This window comes from Mustelus asterias, chromosome 9 (genome assembly GCF_964213995.1).
Source record: "Mustelus asterias chromosome 9, sMusAst1.hap1.1, whole genome shotgun sequence".
NCBI lineage: Eukaryota > Metazoa > Chordata > Chondrichthyes > Carcharhiniformes > Triakidae > Mustelus > Mustelus asterias.
Window position 1 is genome coordinate 92962073 of NC_135809.1, and position 20208 is coordinate 92982280.

Genomic DNA, 20208 nt, shown 5'->3' on the forward strand with positions numbered 1-20208 from the left:
ATTTCTTCCAAAATGCATCACTTTGCATTTATCCGGATTAAACTCCATCTGCCACCTCTCCGCCCAATTTTCCAGCCTATCTATATCCTGCTGTATTGCCCAACAATGCTCTTCGCTATCCGCAATTCCAGCCATCTTCGTGTCATCCGCAAACTTGCTGATTACACCAGTTACACCTTCTTCCAAATCATTTATATATATCACAAATAGCAGAGGTCCCAGTACAGAGCCCTGCGGAACACCACTGGTCACAGACCTCCAGCCGGAAAAAAACCCTTCGACCACTACCCTCTGTCTCCTATGGCCAAGCCAGTTCTCCACCCATCTAGCCACTTCTCCTTGTATCCCATGAGCCTTAACCTTCTTAACCAACCTGCCATGTGGGACTTTGTCAAATGCCTTACTGAAATCCATATAGACGACATCCACGGCCCTTCCTTCATCGACCGTTTTTGTCACTTCCTCGAAAAACTCCACCAAATTTGTAAGGCACGACCTCCCTCTTACAAAACCATGCTGTCTGTCACTAATGAGATTGTTTCGTTCTAAATGCACATACATCCTGTCTCTAAGAATCCTCTCCAACAACTTCCCTACCACGGACGTCAAGCTCACCGGCCTATAATTTCCTGGGTTATCCCTGCTACCCTTCTTAAACAACGGTACCACATTCGCTATCCTCCAATCCTCAGGGACCTCACCCGTGTCCAAAGAAGCGACAAAGATTTCCGTCAGAGGCCCAGCAATTTCATCTCTCGTCTCCCTGAGCAGTCGAGGATAGATGCCATCAGGCCCTGGGGCTTTGTCAGTTTTAATGTTCCCTAAAAAACCTAACACTTCCTCTCTTGTAATGGAGATTTTCTCTAACGGGTCAACACCTCCCTCCGAGACATTCCCGGTTAACACGCCCCTCTCCTTCGTGAATACCGATGCAAAGTATTCATTTAGGATCTCCCCTATTCCCTTGGGTTCTAAGCATAATTCCCCTCCTTTGTCCCTGAGAGGTCCGATTTTCTCCCTGACAACTCTTTTGTTCCTAATGTATGAATAGAATGCCTTAGGATTCTCCTTAATCCTGCCTGCCAAGAACATCTCGTGACCTCTTTTTGCCCTTCTAACTCCCCGTTTGAGTTCTTTCCTACTCTCTCTGTATTCCTCCAGAGCTCCATCTGTTTTCAGTTGCCTGGATTTAACGTACGCCTCCCTTTTCATTTTAATCAGATCCTCAATTTCCCTGGTTATCCACGGCTCTCGAATCCTACCTTTCCTATCTTTCCTTTTTACAGGCACATACCTATCCTGCAGCCTTATCAATAGTTCCTTAAAAGACTCCCATATGTCAGACGCGGACTTACCCTCGAACATCCTCTCCCAATCAACATCCACCAATTCCTGCCTAATCCGGCTATAGTCAGCCTTCCCCCAATTTAGCACCCTGCCCATAGGACAGCACTCATCCTTGTCCATTACTATCCTAAAGTTAACAGAGTTGTGGTCACTATTTGCCACATGTTCCCCTACCGAAACTTTGACGACCTGACCGGGCTCATTTCCCAGAACTAGGTCCAGTATAGCCCCCTCTCTAGTCGGGCTATCTACATACTGTTCCAAAGAACCTTCCAGTACGCATTTTACAAATTCCTCCCCGTCCGGACCCCCAGCTCTAAGCACTTTCCAGTCTGTGCCAGGGAAATTAAAGTCCCCCACTACAACAACCCTATTTTTTCTGCACCTATCCAGAATCTCCTGACATATCCTTTCCTCCACTTCCCGTGGGCTGTTGGGTGGTCTGTAGTACACCCCCAGCATAGTGACTGCACCCTTCCTGTTTCTGAGTTCCACCCACAGCGACTCAGTACATGACCCCTCTAAGTTGTCTACCCTCTGCACCGCGGTAATATGCTCCTTAACTAATATCGCTACTCCCCCACCTTTTTTAGCCCCTCCTCTGTCTCGCCTAAAACACTTATACCCCGGAATATTCAGCTGCCAGTCCTGTCCTTCTTTTAACCAAGTTTCCGTCACCGCAACCACATCCAAATTCCGCATAAGCATTAAGGCCCTAAGTTCGTCTGTTTTACCCGTTACACTCCTCGCATTGAAGCAGATGCACTCCAGACCTCCAGGCCCACTCAGGTCCTCGTCCTCCAGAGTGCTCCTCTTCTTAGCCCGCCTTGCCCTGGCCCCCATCTCAACCCCAGCCTCAGTATTTACTGACCTACTGTTTTGTTCCCCACCCCCCTGCCACACTAGTTTAAATCCTGCCGAAACACTCCAGCAAAACTCCCAGCCAGGATATTTGCTCCCTTCCAGTTAAGGTGTAACCCATCCTTTCTGTACAGTTGCCATCCTGACTTGAAGATTTCCCAGTTATCTATGAATTTAAAACCCTCCCTCTTGCACCAGTCCTTTAGCCACGCGTTCAACTGTAGAATCTCCCTGTTCCGAGCCTCACTTGCACTAGACACCGGGAGCAGTCCAGAGATTGCTACCCTGGAGGTCTTACTTTTTAGCCTAGCACCCAACTCCCTGAATTTCTCTCATATGACCCCCCTGCTCTTCCTACCTACATCATTTCCACCAATGTGTACAATCACATCAGTTTGACTACCTTCCTTTTTAAATATGCTTCCTACCCTCTCGGAGACATCCAGTACCCCGGCACCAGGGAGGCAGACTACCATCCTGGATTCTCGTTCAGTCCCACAGAAGCGCCTGTCCGTGCCTCTAACCATTGCGTCCCCCACAACTATCGCTCTCCTAAACCCCTTCTTTCCCTTCTGGACCCCTGAGCCTGTCTCCGTGGAGGCGATCTGGTCCTCGTGGCTTACCCCTGGAGGGTCATCCCCCTCCGCAGAATCCAAAACAATATACCTATTGAACAATATTCAGTTCAGAAAAACTTACTAAAGTTGAATTTCAAGTGAATGATGGTAGATTAGTTTGGATGTCTTTATATGCCCTGTTTGTGAACAGAATTCCCACTCACCTGAAGAAGGGGCTTGGAGCTCCGAAAGCTTGTGTGGCTTTTGCTACCAAATAAACCTGTTGGACTTTAACCTGGTGTTGTTAAACTTCTTACTGAGATTAGTTTGGGGCAGGGGATGGCTAATATCTTAACTCACTTCCCAGGTAAACAACAAATAACATCAATAACATTATCTATTGAGCACCAATCTTTTAAATATATATATAAAAGGAGTTTGCAGACTATTTTTGGATGATCCCCACTGCCATATTCAGCTCCACTTAATAAATATGTTAAAAGAAGAGCTACTACAAGATAATATGATAAACTATGTAATAAAAATTTATTGTACAGAATATCAATTATATTTTATGCACTGTACTTGCATTCTCAAAAAACTTACAAAATGTATTTCATTATACCAGTATTTAATTGTAATCTTTAACCTTTTCATTAGAACACCTGGGTGTAGGTTTGGACAAATTGCACTTCACACATCAGTGACCTATTTGGTTTTAAAAAAATATTGTGCTCAAAGTGATGGAAAAATGCCTTTCCATTTTAGGCACCCATTATCAGCATCAAGCATATCTAGAGGAGGTGTGGCACGGTTGGGAGCAGAGTAAAGCTTTCTCTACTGCTGTATCAATGTGCTTCCATCCTCCTCTTAGCCACAGAGTAGCATCCCTGTTGTAAGAGCCAGGGGACTAAGAACAGACGACAAAATTAAAATGATGAAAATTAAATTTAAAACAGTTAGGAACAATCTCCTTGCTCAAAAATGCAACGGTTTGGAATAATCTACAAGATGGCATAATAAGAGACAAAAAAACTAGCATGTTCAAAGTCCATTTTGTTGCTATAATTGAGAGATGAGCTTCGATGAGTCTTGCAATCTTTTGACATGTTTTCCATTTTCCACTTACAAGCATGTTGGGATTTCACTGAGTGCAAATATAACATGAAATTGGAAAGTTTATTACTCAAGGTTCATAAACTTCAACTCATTTCATGTACAGTCAGCAGAGTCTGTGTTGAATTCAAATTCAGGGGCCAGTGATAGAGGGGCAATGTCTAACCCACTCATCATCCTTCCCCTTGAGCAAAAAGGAAAACGAGAAAAAAATATAATTTCCCATTAACCAGAGGCGGCCAATAGAAAGTTGAATTATAATTGTAGTATTTTGAAGACACAAAAAGGTTTTGCCCTTAAACTTGAAATGCGAAAACCATCATCATACACATCAATATTCTGAAGCAATTAGGGTCCATGGCTCCATAATTAAAATTTATGGAATACATAAAAGAACAAATTCAATGTCATGTCACCTTATTCAATGCATCAGATCCAGAAACAGAAAAAAAAACACTTGGCGATGCATACAATTACGTAAAATTACTCCCGTTACCAGTACAGCTCATTCAAATGCTAATTTATATCTACTGAATTGGTCAATCAGCCTACTGAGTTCCATAGTTTACAAAGTAAATCTTTACTTTAGTGCATATTACTTTATGTAAATAACCAGATTTGTATATAAATAGAATAAATAAATTTCTTGTGATTTTGTCAATGAACTAAAGCTGTTGTTTCTTAACTTTCAGTTTCTTCCTTTTTAGCTCTTCTTCCTCTTTTCTCAATTCTTCTGCATCCTCCATTATACCCAAATGCAAGCTGCAGGAGATTTAAAAAAAGTCAAGTTTTATAAAATAATACACTTACATTTTTCATCAAAGTTCTTCCACCTCCTGTTATCATATAATTCAACACCAACTTCAAAAGGTGATTGGGGGAGTCTGTTGGCAGGCAAAGGGACGTCTGGTAAGTGGGCGGCTTTCAAAAGTGTGTTAACCAGAGGTCAGGGTAAGCACATTCCTCTTAGAGTGAAGGGCAAGACTGGGAGAAGTAGGGAACCCTGGATGACGCTGGATATTGAGGCCTTGGTCAAAAAGGAGGAGGCATATGACATGCATAGGCAGCTGGGATCAAGTGGATCCCTTGAAGAATATAGAGGCTGTCGGAGTAGAGTTGAGAGAAATCAGGAGGGAAAAAAAGGGGACATGAGATTGCTTTGGCAGATAAGGCAAAGGAGAATCCAAAAAAACTTCTACAAATACATAAAGGGCAAAAGAGTAACTAGGGAGAGACTAGGGCCTCTTAAGGATCAACAAGGTCATCTATGTGTGGACCCACAAGAGATGGACGAGATCCTAAATGAGTATTTCTCATCGGTATTTACTGTTGAGAAAGGCATGGATGTTAGGAAACTTGGGGAAATAAATGGTGATGCCTTGAGCAGCGTATATATTACAGAAGAGGTGGTGCTGGAAGATATAAAGCGCATCAAGGTAGATAAATCCCCGGGACCTGATGAAGTGTATCCCAGAACGTTGTGGGAGGCTAGAGAGGAAATTGCAGGTCCCCTAGCAGAGATATTTGAATCACTGATAGTGTAAGAAGGGCCGCAGGGAAAAGCCTGGGAATTACAGGCCGGTGAGCCTAACGTCTGTAGTGGGTAAGCCGTTAGAAGGTATTCTGAGAGACAGGATCTACAGCATTTAGAGATGCAAGTACTGATTAGGGACAGTCAGCATGGCTTTGTGAGTGGAAAATTATCTCTCACGAATTTGATTGAGTTTTTTGAAGGGGTAACCAAGAAAGTTGATGAGGGCAGTGCAGTTGATGTTGCCTACATGGACTTTAGCAAGGCCTTTGACAAGGTCCACATGGTAGGTTGTTGCATAATGTTAAATCTCACCGGATCTAGGGTGAGGTAGCCAATTGGATACAAAATTGGCTTGATGACAGAAGCCAGAGGGTGGTTGTAGAGGGCTGTTTTTCAAACTGGAGACCTGTGACCAGCGGTGTGCCTCGGGGATCGGTGCTGGATCCACTGCTATTTGTATTAATGATTTGGATGAGAATTTAGGAGGCATGGTTAGCAGGTTTGCAGATGACACCAAGATTAGTGGCATAGTGGATGGCGAAGAAGCTTATCTAGGATTGCAATGGGATCTTAATCAATTGGGCCAGTGGGCGAATGAATGGCAGATGGAGTTTAATTTAGATAAATGTGAGGTGATGTATTTTGGTAGATCGAATCAGACAGGACCTACTCAGTTAACGGTAGGGCGTTGGGGAGAGTTATAGAACAAAGAGATCTAGGGGTACAGGTTCATAGCTCCTTGAAAGTGGAGTCACAGTTAGACAGGGTGGTGAAGGCGGCATTCGGCATGTTTGGTTTCATTGGTAAGAACATTGATTACAGGAAGTTGGACAAGACATTAATAAGGCCACATTTGGAACATTGTTCACAGTTCTGGTCACCCTATTATAGAAAGGATATTATTAAACTAGAAAGAGTGCAGAAAAAATTTACTAGGATGCTACCAAGATGTGATGGCTTGAGTTACAAGGAGAGACTGGATAGACTGGGACATTTTTCTCTGGAGCGTAGGAGGCTTAGGGGTGATCTTATAGAGGTCTATAAAATAATGAGGGTTATAGATAAGATAGATAGTCAACATCTTTTCCCAAAGATAGGGGAGTCTAAAACTAAAGGGCATAGGTTTAAGGCGAGAGAGGAGAAATATAAAAGGGTTCACAGGGGCAATTTTTTCACTCGTAGGGTGGTGTCTGGAACGAGCTGCCAGAGGCATGTTGGCGGGTACAGTTTTGTCTTTTAAAATGCATTTAGACAATTACATGGGTAAGATGGATATAACAGGATATGGGCCAAACATGGGCAATTGGGACTAGCTTAGTGGTAAAAACTGGGCGGCATGGACAAGTTGGACCCAAGTGCCTGTTTCCATGCTGTAAATCTCTATACCAGATACTCTGCATGTCCAATGGTTAGCACTGCTGCCTCACAGTGCCAGGGACCCAGGTTTGATTCCATCCTTGGGTGACTGTCTGTGTGGAGTCTGCACGTTCTCTGTGTCTGTGTGGATTTCCTCCAGGTGCTCCAGTTTCCACTCTCAGTCCAAAGATGTGCAGGTTAAGTCAATTGGCTATGCTAAATTGCCCCTTAGTGCCCCAACGTGTGTAGGTTTGGTGGATTAACCATAGTAAAATGCAAGGGGTAACGGAGATAGGACTGGGCTGTGGGCCAGGGCAATATACTGTGTTGGTGCAGACTCAATGGACTGAATGGCCTCCCTCTTTACTGTCAGGATTCTATGGATTAAGGGCAAATATAAAGAACTTAATGTCACCAGTTTACAACTCTTAAATCTCAAATCCTACATTAAAACAAGTTGGCAATATTAAGAAAACAATTTATTCAGCCTATCCTCACAATAAGCTTTTTAGAACATGCCCAGGTTGCACTTCACCCTCATCAGCTTTTCTGTAGTAGTCTACTCTCATTATCGGACTTTACTAAGAGCAATTTTTATTTTAATGTGAAGCTTGAATCACATATGTGACTGAAGTGATGGAACTATCATCTATGAATTAGAAGGTTGTGGGGCCAAGCTTTGTTCCAGGATCCAAGCACATAGTTTGGCGAGTTCTGAAGTTTTGAATGCTCTGCCTGAAAAGATGGTGTATTCAATAACTTTCAAAAGGGAAGATAAACACTTGAAAAAATTAAAGTTTCCAGGCGACGGGGAAAGCAATAGCTCAAATAGTAGAACAAGCATAATGAACCAAATGGTCTCTTTCTGTGCTGTAAGGTGTTGCTTATTCTATGACAATATAATGTAGCACTGAGAGAGTGCTGCACTGTCAGACGAGCCATGTTTTGGATGAGGTGCTAAACCAAGATCTCATGATGTTATTTGAAGAGTAGGACAACAGGACAATTCCCCTCATGTTTGGCCAATACTTTTTCCTCAGCCAAAACTACAAACTAATTAACTGTTCATTTATCCTGTTGATATTTCTGAGACCTTGTTGTATGCACATTGACTGCTTGTCTACATAACAGCGATTATACATCAAAATGATTCACCAGCTGTGAAGAATTTCAGGATGTCCCAAAGACATGAGGGGCACTGTGCAAATGCAAGTTTGTTTGTTCCTAAAAATTAAAATCAGTTTTTAAAACTAACAATATATATTTTGTTGCAGTGTCCTAAAAATAGCAATGCTTGGCACCATGATACTGAATTAATATCTCATATAACTGGGTTTCCCACACAACCACATAGTGCAACAGGAAACTAGTAACAAAATAAAGCTTGTGTTGCAAGTAAATAAGTGCTTTTAAGAAACACAATTAAGATGAAGAAGGTATATTAAATTTTGGCCCAATATCCTTGTAACTAATTTCTTATACATGAAGTAAAAATAGATACTTCAGGCTTCCTTAGATGCTAATTGATCAACGTAAGAGCTGGTGTAGCATATGCCCATCCTCCCTATTTCTGAGCTGGCAGTGGCTTTTGGATTAGAAAGGCACAGATTACCATTGCTCTAACTGCTATCCAGCTATCTGCTGCAAGTGTGGGGTCATTTGTCCTTCCGCCTGGCAGTCAAATAATCTTCTGGTGTTTACACATGAATAATGGCTACTCAAACAAGTTATAAAAGGGCAATCAGTACCCAATAGTGATCTGTACTAAGTCGTTATCAATAGCTCAAGGAGAAAGGAGAACATTGTCAAGACAAAAACATGCTCTATTTCAGTTGCAAAATATACTATGAAAAAACATGTACATTTCCAACTACATACATTATGCATTCCTATTTATAAAAAGTTTATACCACTGGTGATAACACACTTGCGTAAATGCTACACCACTCAGCAGACTTAAAAACTTGTGTACTACAAACTATATACTATTTATTAAGCACGCAAAGTTACCATGGTCACTGGCTCCAGATAAGGTCTGGAGGTGCACCAACATTGAATTTTACCTTTTGGCTTCTTCCTTCTGCTGTTCTTTCCAGCTACTCTCCATGTATCGCAGAGCGTAGTCACTTTCATCCCTGTACCTGTAACACAAAACAATGCTCAACAATCTCTCAAATTCATCAGAAATAAATCTCTCAGCTATAGAATATGGTTTTTATGGCTGTCTTTATGTTATCATGACATTTAGCCTTTGTTCTATTATCACAAGTGCTGCAGTATGAAATACTTTCCAATTGGAACAAAAGGAAAGTATTCAATTTCAAACAGTGTCAGCTTCAAACATGCCCACATCAAATGTTCACTGAAACACCCTGTTACCTTCCCTGACAATGTGCCAGATTCCACTAGTCAGTGAGCCACACCAGCTATCCTGAGGCTTCAATGAGATGGAATGCCAATGCCAGTTTTATGCTGTCAGCATTCACTGGGAGCTGGGTTTGAGACAGTCCAAACAGTTTCCCATAAAAGTCATTACACTCAATGCGCAGATTTTCATTCTATGGTTCTGAAGCTGGGTTCTACAGATGAAAGATTGCTTTGCCACCAAAAGCATAAATGAACATAGATATATTGGAAATTGATATGTGTCTGCTATTAAACTAGCTGAATAAAAATTGAATGTTCTTATGTCTTTCTCTCCCTTCCTACTATGCAATGTCTTACTAGGTTAGCTATAAAACTAACAGATTTAAGTGAATTATCATTCACTGACCATAAGTAAATCTGAAACAGGACTGGTTGAGGCTATCACAGGGCATCCTACTCAGGGTACATTGGTTTGCATCTTTACCACTCATTGAGTTAATTAAGAGTATCAGGCTGGACAGTTAATGTCATAAGCATGGCAGAGTACTCTACTGGTGTGGGGAAGAGAGTCAGTTTCATACTGAAGGAGGAAGAGCTTACCCATACTGTTCAGCCAGATTTAAACACTTTTATAGACACAATGTTACAAATCATTCCCATTCCATTGCCTAGCCAGAGTAAGCATGGAGGCCGTTAGTATAAAATTAACACCTAACCTGGTGAGGTAGTGGAAGAAAGTGGCAAGAAAATCAAAAATGAAAAATAGAAATGAATGAGGACAAGTTATTGACAAGCCTGATAGCGATTTCCATGATGCAGTTCATTCAATTCTTTGGGGATGGGGTAGCTTCATATGTCGCACTTTTGCTGATGGCTGAAGTGACCAATCCCGTCACAAGTGTCACATATGAAGTGGTTATCAAGCATTATTGTGGGTTGCTGTTTTTGGCGTGGGCACCAGCTGCCAAGCTTCTGTAACCACCGATTGTCATGATGACAATTTCCGTGTCATCAACCGGTGCCTTCTAGGTGTGAGAATCTGTGTTTAGGGCCTTCATGCCATGCTTGCAAGCATCATTGGAGTGCAACTCCGAGCATCCTACTTGTGTTCTGCAGCTGGCTACCTAGCCATACAGAAAATCCTTGGGTATGCATCAGCTTCCACCCTGTGAACACATCCGAGCCAGTGACGTCACCTCGACTTGATCAGTCTAACAGACTGAGAAATTTGCCTTTGAAAGGACAGCTGCACTCATGATTGTCCTTCCATCAGATGCCCGGAATGCACCACAAACAACAAGAAGATTGTTCAGTTTCCTTTCTTGATAGCTGTAAGTCACCCATGTTTCATACAACAAAGTGCAAGAACACAAGCCTCCCATTTAAGACTGAGATGAGAATAAATTTTTCCTCTCCAAGGATTGTGCATCTTTGGAACTTTCTTCTGCAGACATCAGTGGAGGTAGGCTCAATTAATATTTTACGGCAGAGGTAGATAGATTCTTGAGGGAGTCAAAGGTTTTTGGGGGTAGGTGGAATGTGGAGTTGAGGCCACCATCATGATCTTACTGAGCAGCGGAGCAGGATCGAAAGGTGTTTCCCTGCTCCTAATTCACATGCTTGTGTGTAAATTAAAACAGCTGCATTCAGAAAGATATGTTTCCACAAAGCATTAGGGACTTGCTGCACTACAAGCATTAGAGAAATGGTCAAGTCTCAATTCTGCTTATACTAGCACCAAACCAAGAATAAAATAGGGAACTACAAACAGAACTTGCAGAACAAAAAATACTATAACTTTCCTCCTTTTGAAAACCACAATAATTCTGCTGCTTCAGGAAAAGGAATGATCCAATTGCTTCATCAGCTTGTGGTTTTCAAAACACCACGTCAGAATAGGTTACATTAGACAATTTAGATTTTATTCTTATTTTCTTCCCTCTTCTGAAGAAGATGCTGTTTCAGAGGACATTTTATCGCATTGGCAACTTGACAGCCTCTCAACCAGGTGTTCATTTTTCATGCATTAACCCAAGCACTGGCTGGATAATCAATTGCTGCGGTCATCAGCATTAAGACCAATTCTATTAGCTGCCATCCATTTAAACTTGACAGCAGAAAATCACAGAACAGCAGTATATGGAAGAATAATCTATGGTAAATGTTTACTTCTCACTAGCCCAGACACAGAAAGGCTAACCATAGCATTCTAACAGTTGCAATGCAGAGATCAAGTAACTCAGCACAGGTCAGGAGTCAAAACATGTAGCCTTCTGGTCTGGTAGGTTATTGTTATAGCACTCAATGCCTTTATGTGTCCAACTATAGAACACAGGAACAGGGAGTAGGTTATTTAGCCCTTTAAGCCTGTTTTATCACTCAATTAAATCATAACTGATCGGAATCTCGACTACATTCACCTGCCTTAGCTCCACATACCTTTGTATCCTTACCTGAAAAAAAATCATTCAGTTTTGAAATTTTCAATTGAGCTGGCCCCAATAGCTGTATTGGGAAGGGAATTCCAGATTAACTCCCTTTCATATAAGGAACTGCTTCTTGACATTATCCCTGAACAGCCTATTTCTAATTTTAAGGTTATAGCTTCTTCTTCTGGATTCCCCAAATTGTTTCTCTTCCTATAAACATATTTACTCCACAACACAGACAAAGCAACTAATCACAACAGTTTTGCCTTACTTTCTGCGGTCATATCCAAAAATATCCTTGATATGTTTTGAGATTTCATCCTGCGATTCTCCAGCATCGTCAATGAAATCATCCATTTCTGAATCATAATCACTTTCTTCATCGTAACCAACCGGCCTCCGCCCATAGGAAATAGGCGACCTTGCAGCAGTTACTGGGACAAGAAACAAAAGCAATTGTTACAATGCATGCATTGGCAATGCCAGTTAATGAACCCAAAGTAGCAGGTCTCTCAACTCCTATTAAGACAGGGTCAGACAGAGAAAGAAAAATTCGAAGGGGAGGACCCACTATCCACGGTTAACTAAAAAAACTTAAAGAAAAAGCATATTATTCTGCAATGATGGGTTACGGATCAAAAGATAGGACAGAATATAAAAATCACCAAAGAATGACTAAAAGATTAATAAGAAGGGAAAAATTAAAGGAGAGAAAACTAGCTAGAAATATAAAGACAGATAGTAAGAGTTTCTATAGATTTTTTTAAAAAAAGAGTTGGTCCTATAGAAAGTGAGTCTGGGGAATAAGTAATGGAAAAGAAAGAGATGGCAGATGAAGTGAACTGTTTATTGCATCAGTCTTCACTGTAGAGGAATAAAGTAACATCCCAGAAATAGCTGTAAATAATATAAAAGGGAGGGAGGAACTCAAGAAAATTACAATCATCAAGGAAGTGGTATTGAGCAGATTGTTGGAACTGCAGGCTGACAAGTCCCCACGTCCTGATGGTTCTTAAAAGAAATAGCTAGCAGGATAGTTGATACATTGGTTGTAATTTTCTAAACTTCCTGAGATTCAGGAAAGGTTTCATTAAATTGGAAAAGAAGAATGTAACCCCTTCGCTCAAAAAGCGAGGGAAACAGAAAGCAGGAAACTACAGTTAGCTTCACATCTATCATAAGGAAAATGTTAGAAGGTATTACTAACGGCATTATAGCAGGATATTTGGAAAAAATTCGGGACAGTCAGGTAGAATCAGCGTGGCTTTGTGAAATTCATTTCAGTTCTTTGAAGTAACACGTGTTGTTAACCAGTGGATGCACCGCATTTAGATTTCCAGAAGGCATTTGGTAAGGTGCCACATCAAAGTTTACTGCGTAAAATGAAAGCTCAGAGTAGGGGTAACATATTGGCATAGATAGAAGATTGGCTAGCTACCCAGAAATAGTGGGTACGCATAAATAAGTCTTTTTCTGCTTGGCAAAATTTAACGAGTGGTGTGCCACAATGCTAAGGCCTCAACTGGTTGGTAAGTTTGCTGACAACAAAGATAGACAGGATAGTAAGATGTAAAGAGGACACAATGAGGAGATGTTGTTTTTTCCTGTGGGAGAATCTAGAAGTTTAAAATTACCTGTTTAAAAAAAGGTTGCCCATTCAGGACAGAGATGGGGAGAATTTTATTTTCTTAGAGGATTGAGTATCTTGGGAACTCTTTTCCTCAAAAGCAGTGGAAACAGTCTTTGAATATTTTTAAGGCAGAGGTAGATAGATTCTTGATTAGAGAGGGTGAAAGGTTATGAGGATAGACAGAAATAGAGAGTTGAGGTTACGATCAGATCAGCTGTGACGCTATTGAATGACGGAGCAGGGGTGAAAGGCTGAGTGGCCTACTCCTGCTCTTAATGCGCATATTTGTATGATCCTGAAATACAGCTTCCCAGTAAATTCCATAAGAGGCCATACCATTTTTGAGATAAGATATTACAATCAAGTTTCCAATGTAACATTTCTTTTAACTGGTGCTAAGAATCAATTCAGAACACATAACAGAGCAAACAAAAGTGCTAGACTCTGGGTTCAAGCACTTGATGTAAAACCTTTGGCAGCCTCACCCAGGCTTCCCCAGTAGTCCATAATTTCTCTCTTCCTCACTAGTTGACTGTAAAATGCATCAATATCTAAGCATAATGCTTCTCTCGCACAGCATTAACTAGCATTACCCATCTGCGTTAACTCGGACAGCTACCAGTGTGGGAATCCTCGCTGATTTTTCCACTGTTATTAATTTGGTTAAGGTGAGCTAACAATGAAAATAAACTGAATCTGAGATCATCTGGCCTGTGCAATCCAGGATATGAATAGGATTTACCTGTAATTCACTGCAGGCATTTTAATGGTCTATAATTGCCTGACAGTCAATGTACTGAAATGTTGGTTTTGGATATTTTCTCAAGGTACTGGTCCATGAGAGGCCTCACCCAAATTAAATCTTCAAAGCAATATTTATTTTTCTACTGCCAGTTTCTAGTAGTCTTGTTGTGCTTTCAGAGTGTGTTTCAAATTTTCCTTTGCAGCAAAATCAAGTTTAGTCATGTAAAAGTCTAAATAGCTTAGGAGCGACACACAGGGAATTGGGTGGGTGAGGAGGAGGGGGGTGGGGGGGGGGGGGGGGGGGGGGGGGGGCGAGATGGCTCGCCAGGGATCTTTTTCCTTTTCTCACCATATTCCATGTGATTCGACACTACATAAAACACATTTTTTTCCCCAATATTTGACATTATGTTGTACCTGGTGGCCGTGCCATTGGTCTGTATCCTGGCGGTGCTGATCTCATATTGCTCATCTGTCCATTGCTGGGCCGTGATGGGAAGTTCTTTGAAGATATTGTTTCTGCTACTACAGTACATTTGGGCTTTGGCACGCCAACTCCACTTCCAGGTTGTCCAGGAACAGAAGAATTTCCCGGCCGCACCGACCCAGAGCCGGCCGGCCGCACCGACCCAGAGCCGGCCGGCCGCACCGACCCAGAGCCGGCCGGCCGCACCGACCCAGAGCCGGCCGGCCGCACCGACCCAGAGCCGGCCGGCCGCACCGACCCAGAGCCGGCCGGCCGCACCGACCCAGAGCCGGCCGGCCGCACCGACCCAGAGCCGGCCGGCCGCACCGACCCAGAGCCGGCCGGCCGCACCGACCCAGAGCCGGCCGGCCGCACCGACCCAGAGCCGGCCGGCCGCACCGACCCAGAGCCGGCTGGCCGCACCGACCCAGAGGCACTCCTGCTTTTTGATTGCACAGACCCAGAGCTACTTGCATTCTTGTGCTTTGGAGGGCCTGAATTGCTTGCAACTTTTGGGTGTGTGGAACATATACCTCCTGCACTGCTGGGACGAGAATTCCCAGAACTGACCAGACCTTTAGATCTCTGTTGGCCCAGGTTGCTCGATCGCGGTTGGTCCGAGTTGCCCGAACTGCTTTTGTGTTTTTGGTTCAAGCCACTGGAACTTTTGGATCGTTCAGGAGCTGAACTGCTCACATTTTTGGAGTGCGATGGATTTGAACCACCTGTCCTTTCATGTCTTGTGGAGGAACTATCAATTTTCTTGGATGAAGTAGACTGATCCAGTCTTTTCTGGCTATTTTTTGAAGACAATGCAGAATGGGTTCCATTTGATCCAGGTTTCAGTCCTTTGCTTGGTGTCTGGGAGTCAGTTCCAGATTTATTTGAACTGTTTAGTACAGTTTTCCCACCATTGTTACTGGAGGTTTTGGGGACAGAGTGTCCAACTCCCCCTGAAGATCTGGACTTTTCCTGTGCAGGTGCTTTGTAAGACACTGAAGATGGAGGCTTTTCATTTTTCGGTTTCTTGTTAATTCCATGAACAGAGCTCCCCTCTCTGGATGAAACAAGTTTGTCTCCTGAATCTCGCACTAATTTTGTGCTTTTACTGTCTTTAGTTGAAGATTCTTTCCTGGATGAGCTAGCTGGGTGTGAAAATGTGACCTCTTTCTCAGATTTCCTTTTGTCATTGTGTTTCTGTCGTTTGCGCTCTAAAAATTCCATTTCTTTCAGTTCCTCCGCTGTGTATAGCTTCTCCTCCACTTTTTTCACTGGCTTCAATGCCACTGGCTCAAACTGCTTCTTTTCAGCTAGTTTCAGGAGTTCAGAGAAGTTCATGGGTGCTGATGGCGGCTTCTTTGGGACTTTAGGTTTTTTGACCTCTCTACAAAATTGCTCAGGTTCCTCAGTTGACACCTCAGGTTCTCTGTGCTGCCTCTTAGGCTCCTTGGATGGTATCTCGGGCTCTCGGTGTTGACGTTTAAGCCGTTTAACTGGTATCTCAGGCTCAGTGTACTGCTGTCTCTCGTCCCAATCCTCTCCAAACTCGTCAGAATCCTCTACTTCAGACATTTCATCCTCAGCCTGTGCCCCAACATTGTAATAATCTTCATCATTACTGTCATCCATTCTTTGGTCCTTCTCCTCATCGTCAGAAGTTTTCTTTTTGCTTTTCTGTTCCACAGGAACACCATCATAGCCTCTGAAATTGTCCTTTGTCCGGGTAGCCATTGCTCTCGCTTTACGATCATGTTTTAGTGCAACCCGTTTTGCAATCAGCTCTGCCTTCTTCCGCCTGTCTTCTAAATCTGCAATAAAAACAAATGAAAGATTCAAAATAGCCCCTTAAACATGACGAAGCAGCAAGAGATGCTGTTTAGTCTACTCTGCATGAAAAAGTCTAGCTGATGCTACTCAATGAACAGTAGGAAGTTTCAGGTAACCCCGCCATCAACGCCACCAAAACAGATGATCTGGTCATCTCTGCACTATGTAAATGCAAGTTCATTAAAACCAATGGTCAAATTCTGATTCTCATATCAAAGACACTAGTTATGAAAACCAGCATCATAACCATTTGAAATTACGACTGTAAGACCTCGTGCATTGGTCTCAAATGGCTAGGAATGGCCCTCTTCTTTTTAAATTATGGACCAGAAGAATATCTGAAGTTTTTCAAAAAGTCATTTTTTTACCATCCAAAACCTGCCAAGTTGACTCATTTCCTGCTGGGAGTTTCAGTGATGTCACCTTTGAGGAGTGTTGCTGCTCAACAACTCTATTTTAAATAGAATCCATGACTTCAGGCAGGTCTAAATTCCACATGACCCCAGGAAACCATGCTATAAGTTTGGGAATAGCGGTTTGGTTTTCCACAGCTCTGCCACTCCAAGGAGAGACACAGGCTGAGTATAGAAAGACAAAGGCAGCAGACACATGGAAACACCAACACCTGCAAGTTCCCCTCCAAGCCATACAGCATCCTGACTTGGAACTATATCGCTGTTACTGGAACTCCCTCCCCAACAGCACTGTGGATGTACCTACACAACATGGACTTCAGTGGTTCAAGAGGGCAGCTCTTCTCAAAGGCAATTAAGTATAGCTAGTAAATGCTGACCTAGCCAGTGGTGCCCACAATCCATAAATAAATAAAAAGGAATGTGTTAAATGGTGCCAACATCTCAAATGATCGGGCATATATATATTTTTAAAAGGGGAGTTCCATGACTAAGGAGCACTTTCCTCAATACTTTTACCCCTTCAGACCATACTCTTTTAACACACCCATTTGGAGACCATACATATTCTTGTGCAACTCTAATGTATCTTAATTCCATTCTGGCAAATGTTTACAGAAAGCAGAAGCTACTTTAGTGCTTGCATTTATAAAATCTCTTGAAGGAACTAATTACTTTTCAGCACAGCAAAGTCTGCAAGCAGACCATTTCAAGACTGCATGAATTATACACCAGATTTGATGTTCACACAGCACTCAGCTGATCAATTTAAATTAACATAAATTACTAATCTACAGGAAGAGGGTTGAAGAGATTTCTTAAATGGATTCCACCCTCTCAATCAAGTACTGAGTTGTCCAAGTCTGCAGTCGTTTGATTGAATTAAGCCATGTAATACAGTAGTATCCTCACGAATAAAAAAGACTGGTATTCCTTGCCTTGCAATGAAAAGAATATTGTGACTAAGCAACCATGATGACGAAATTTGTTCGCAATCTTTTTACTTAATCCTTTTAACAGAAGAGAATTTTGTGATTCCATAACTACCATGATCAAATGTCATACATTTGCCTTTTCAGTTAGATTACATGCATGAGACAGCCTGGCAGTTTGCTATTTTAACTGTACAGTCTTGATTATTTGCCTTCTTAATGATTCACAATGATTTTTATGTGCAGTCAATTTGCTTAAACTAGCTAAAATGGAATTGGGTCTGGAATTGCCTTGCAGACACACAGTCTCTAGGCCTGACATATTCTGGGTGTCGAATGCCTTGTAAGATTTACTAGCAATTGTAGTAGTTAGATGCTGAAAGCTAGCAGAGTCAGTGTTTTGGGTCTTGGGAACGCGGAGGTGAACTGCTGCTGTTTCTTTCCTAAGAATATCTCATTTCTAAGATTGGAAAACAGAATTGGATTATGCCATTCAGCCCTTGAGCCTCTCCACCTATCAATTAAATCGTGCCTAATTTGTATTTTTCTAACTCCATTGACAAGCCTCAGTTCCAGGTCCCTTAATATTCTTGCCTAACCAAACAAAAATCTGTTTCCAGACATCACCCTGAATAACCCAGCTCTGATTTAAAGGTTATGGCCGCTTGTTCCAGAATCCAACCTAGAAATACTTTTTGTCTATTTACCCTGTCAAATCCTTTAATCATCTTAAACATCTCAATTAGATCATCCCTTTATATTCTTTATTCAACAGCATATACAAATTAATACATACTCTCTGATCATTTCATATTTGTCCAAGTTAGTCACTTGGCCTCTAATAACAGATTCTAGTAACTTCCCACAGCATGCTAAAACTAAAGAGTATATAATTTCCTGGCATAGCTCTCCTAACCTCTTTAAATAATGGAGGGAGCCTCACCTGCATATGCTGAGTTCTGGTGATCTATATAAGTAGAGCATTCACCTCTGTGTCAGAGTGAAGGGGTTCTCCATTATCACCAGAATGTTATAGCACAGAAGGCTATTCCACATAAAATACATCTCAGGATTTTTCTGATCTGAATGATCCAGCGTAATTGCACTCTGCTACTCTCTCCACACACCCTTTAATATTTCACATTTTCAACAAACTCCCAAATCTTTGAAAATAATTTCTGGACTTTGCTTATGTCAGAGAATTTCACATTTTAACCACCTCTGCACACAAATTTATTTGCAAGATTTTGTTAGAACCATAGAACCATAGAAAATTACAGCTCAGAAACAGGCCTTTTGGCCCTTCTTGTCTGTGCCGAACCATTTTATGCCTAGTCCCACTGACCTGCACTTGGACCATATCCCTCCACACCCCTCTCATCCATGAACCCGTCCAAGTTTTTCTTAAATGTTAAAAGTGACCCCGCATTTACCACTTTATCCGGCAGCTCATTCCACACTCCCACCACTCTCTGCGTGAAGAAGCCCCCCCTAATATTCCCTTTAAACTTTTCTCCTTTCACCCTTAACCCATGCCCTCTGGTTTTTTTCTCCCCGAGCCTCAGCGGAAAAAGCCTGCTTGCATTCACTCTATCTATACCCATCAAAATCTTATACACCTCTATCAAATCTCCCCTCAATCTTCTACGCTCCAGGGAATAAAGTCCCAACCTATTCAATCTCTCTCTGTAACTCAGCTTCTCAAGTCCCGGCAACATCCCTGTGAACCTTCTCTGCACTCTTTCAATCTTATTTACATCCTTCCTGTAACTAGGTGACCAAAACTGTACACAATACTCCAAATTCGGCCTCACCAATGCCTTATATAACCTTACCATAACACTCCAACCTTTATACTCGATACTCCGATTTATAAAGGCCAATGTACCAAAGGCACTCTTTACGACCCTATCCACCTGTGTTATGGAGGATAACTGTGGGTTCACTGCAGAGTACTTGATTTATCAAAATGGGCAGCACGGTGGCAGTGGTTAGCACTGCTGCCTCTCACTGCCAGGAACCCAGGATCAGTTCCTGGCTTGGGTCACTGTCTTGCGTGGAGTTTTGTCTGTGTGGAGTTTGCACATTCTCCCTCTGCCTGTGTGGGTTTCCTCCGTGTCTGGTTTCCTCCTGCAGTCCAAAGATGTGCAGGTTAGGTAGAGTGGCCATGCTAATTTGCCCCTTAGTGTCAGGGGGACTAGCTAGGGTAAACACGTGGGGTTATGGAAATAGGGCCTGGGTGGGATTGTGGTTCGGGCTGAATGGTCTCTTTCCGCATTGTACAGGAAAGAGATAGAGAATCTGGTGAACTGATGCAAAGACAATAATCTCTCCCTCAATGTCAGTAAAATGAAGGAGATAGTCAACGACTTCAGGAAGCATAGTGAAGGGGATTCCTACGTCAAAGGGGATGAAGTGGAAATGGTCGAGAGATTCAAGTTTCTCGGTGTCCAGATCACCAACAATCTGTTCTAGTCCCTCCGCGCCGAAGCGACAGTTAAGAAAGCTCACAAACGCCTCTACTTTCTCAGGAGACTAAGGAAATTTGGCATGTTCGCTACGACTCTCACCAACGTTTACAGATGCACCATAGGAAGCATCCTTTCTGGACGTATCACAGCTTGGTATG

General features: G+C 42.3%; 1 protein-coding gene across 1 annotated transcript in view; it reads right to left on the reverse strand.

The window, feature by feature from the left end:
- Positions 1-3288: 3288 nt before the first annotated feature.
- Positions 3289-20208, reverse strand: part of spty2d1 (SPT2 chromatin protein domain containing 1) — a 35507-nt gene continuing 18587 nt past the window's right edge. The window contains exons 3-6 of the mRNA XM_078220583.1: positions 14359-16215; positions 11839-12001; positions 8835-8912; positions 3289-4643 (exon numbers count right to left, since the gene is read on the reverse strand). Coding sequence (XP_078076709.1) covers positions 4547-4643; positions 8835-8912; positions 11839-12001; positions 14359-16215 — 2195 coding nt within the window. The 3' untranslated portion in view covers positions 3289-4546. The remainder of the gene's footprint in view (positions 4644-8834; positions 8913-11838; positions 12002-14358; positions 16216-20208) is intronic.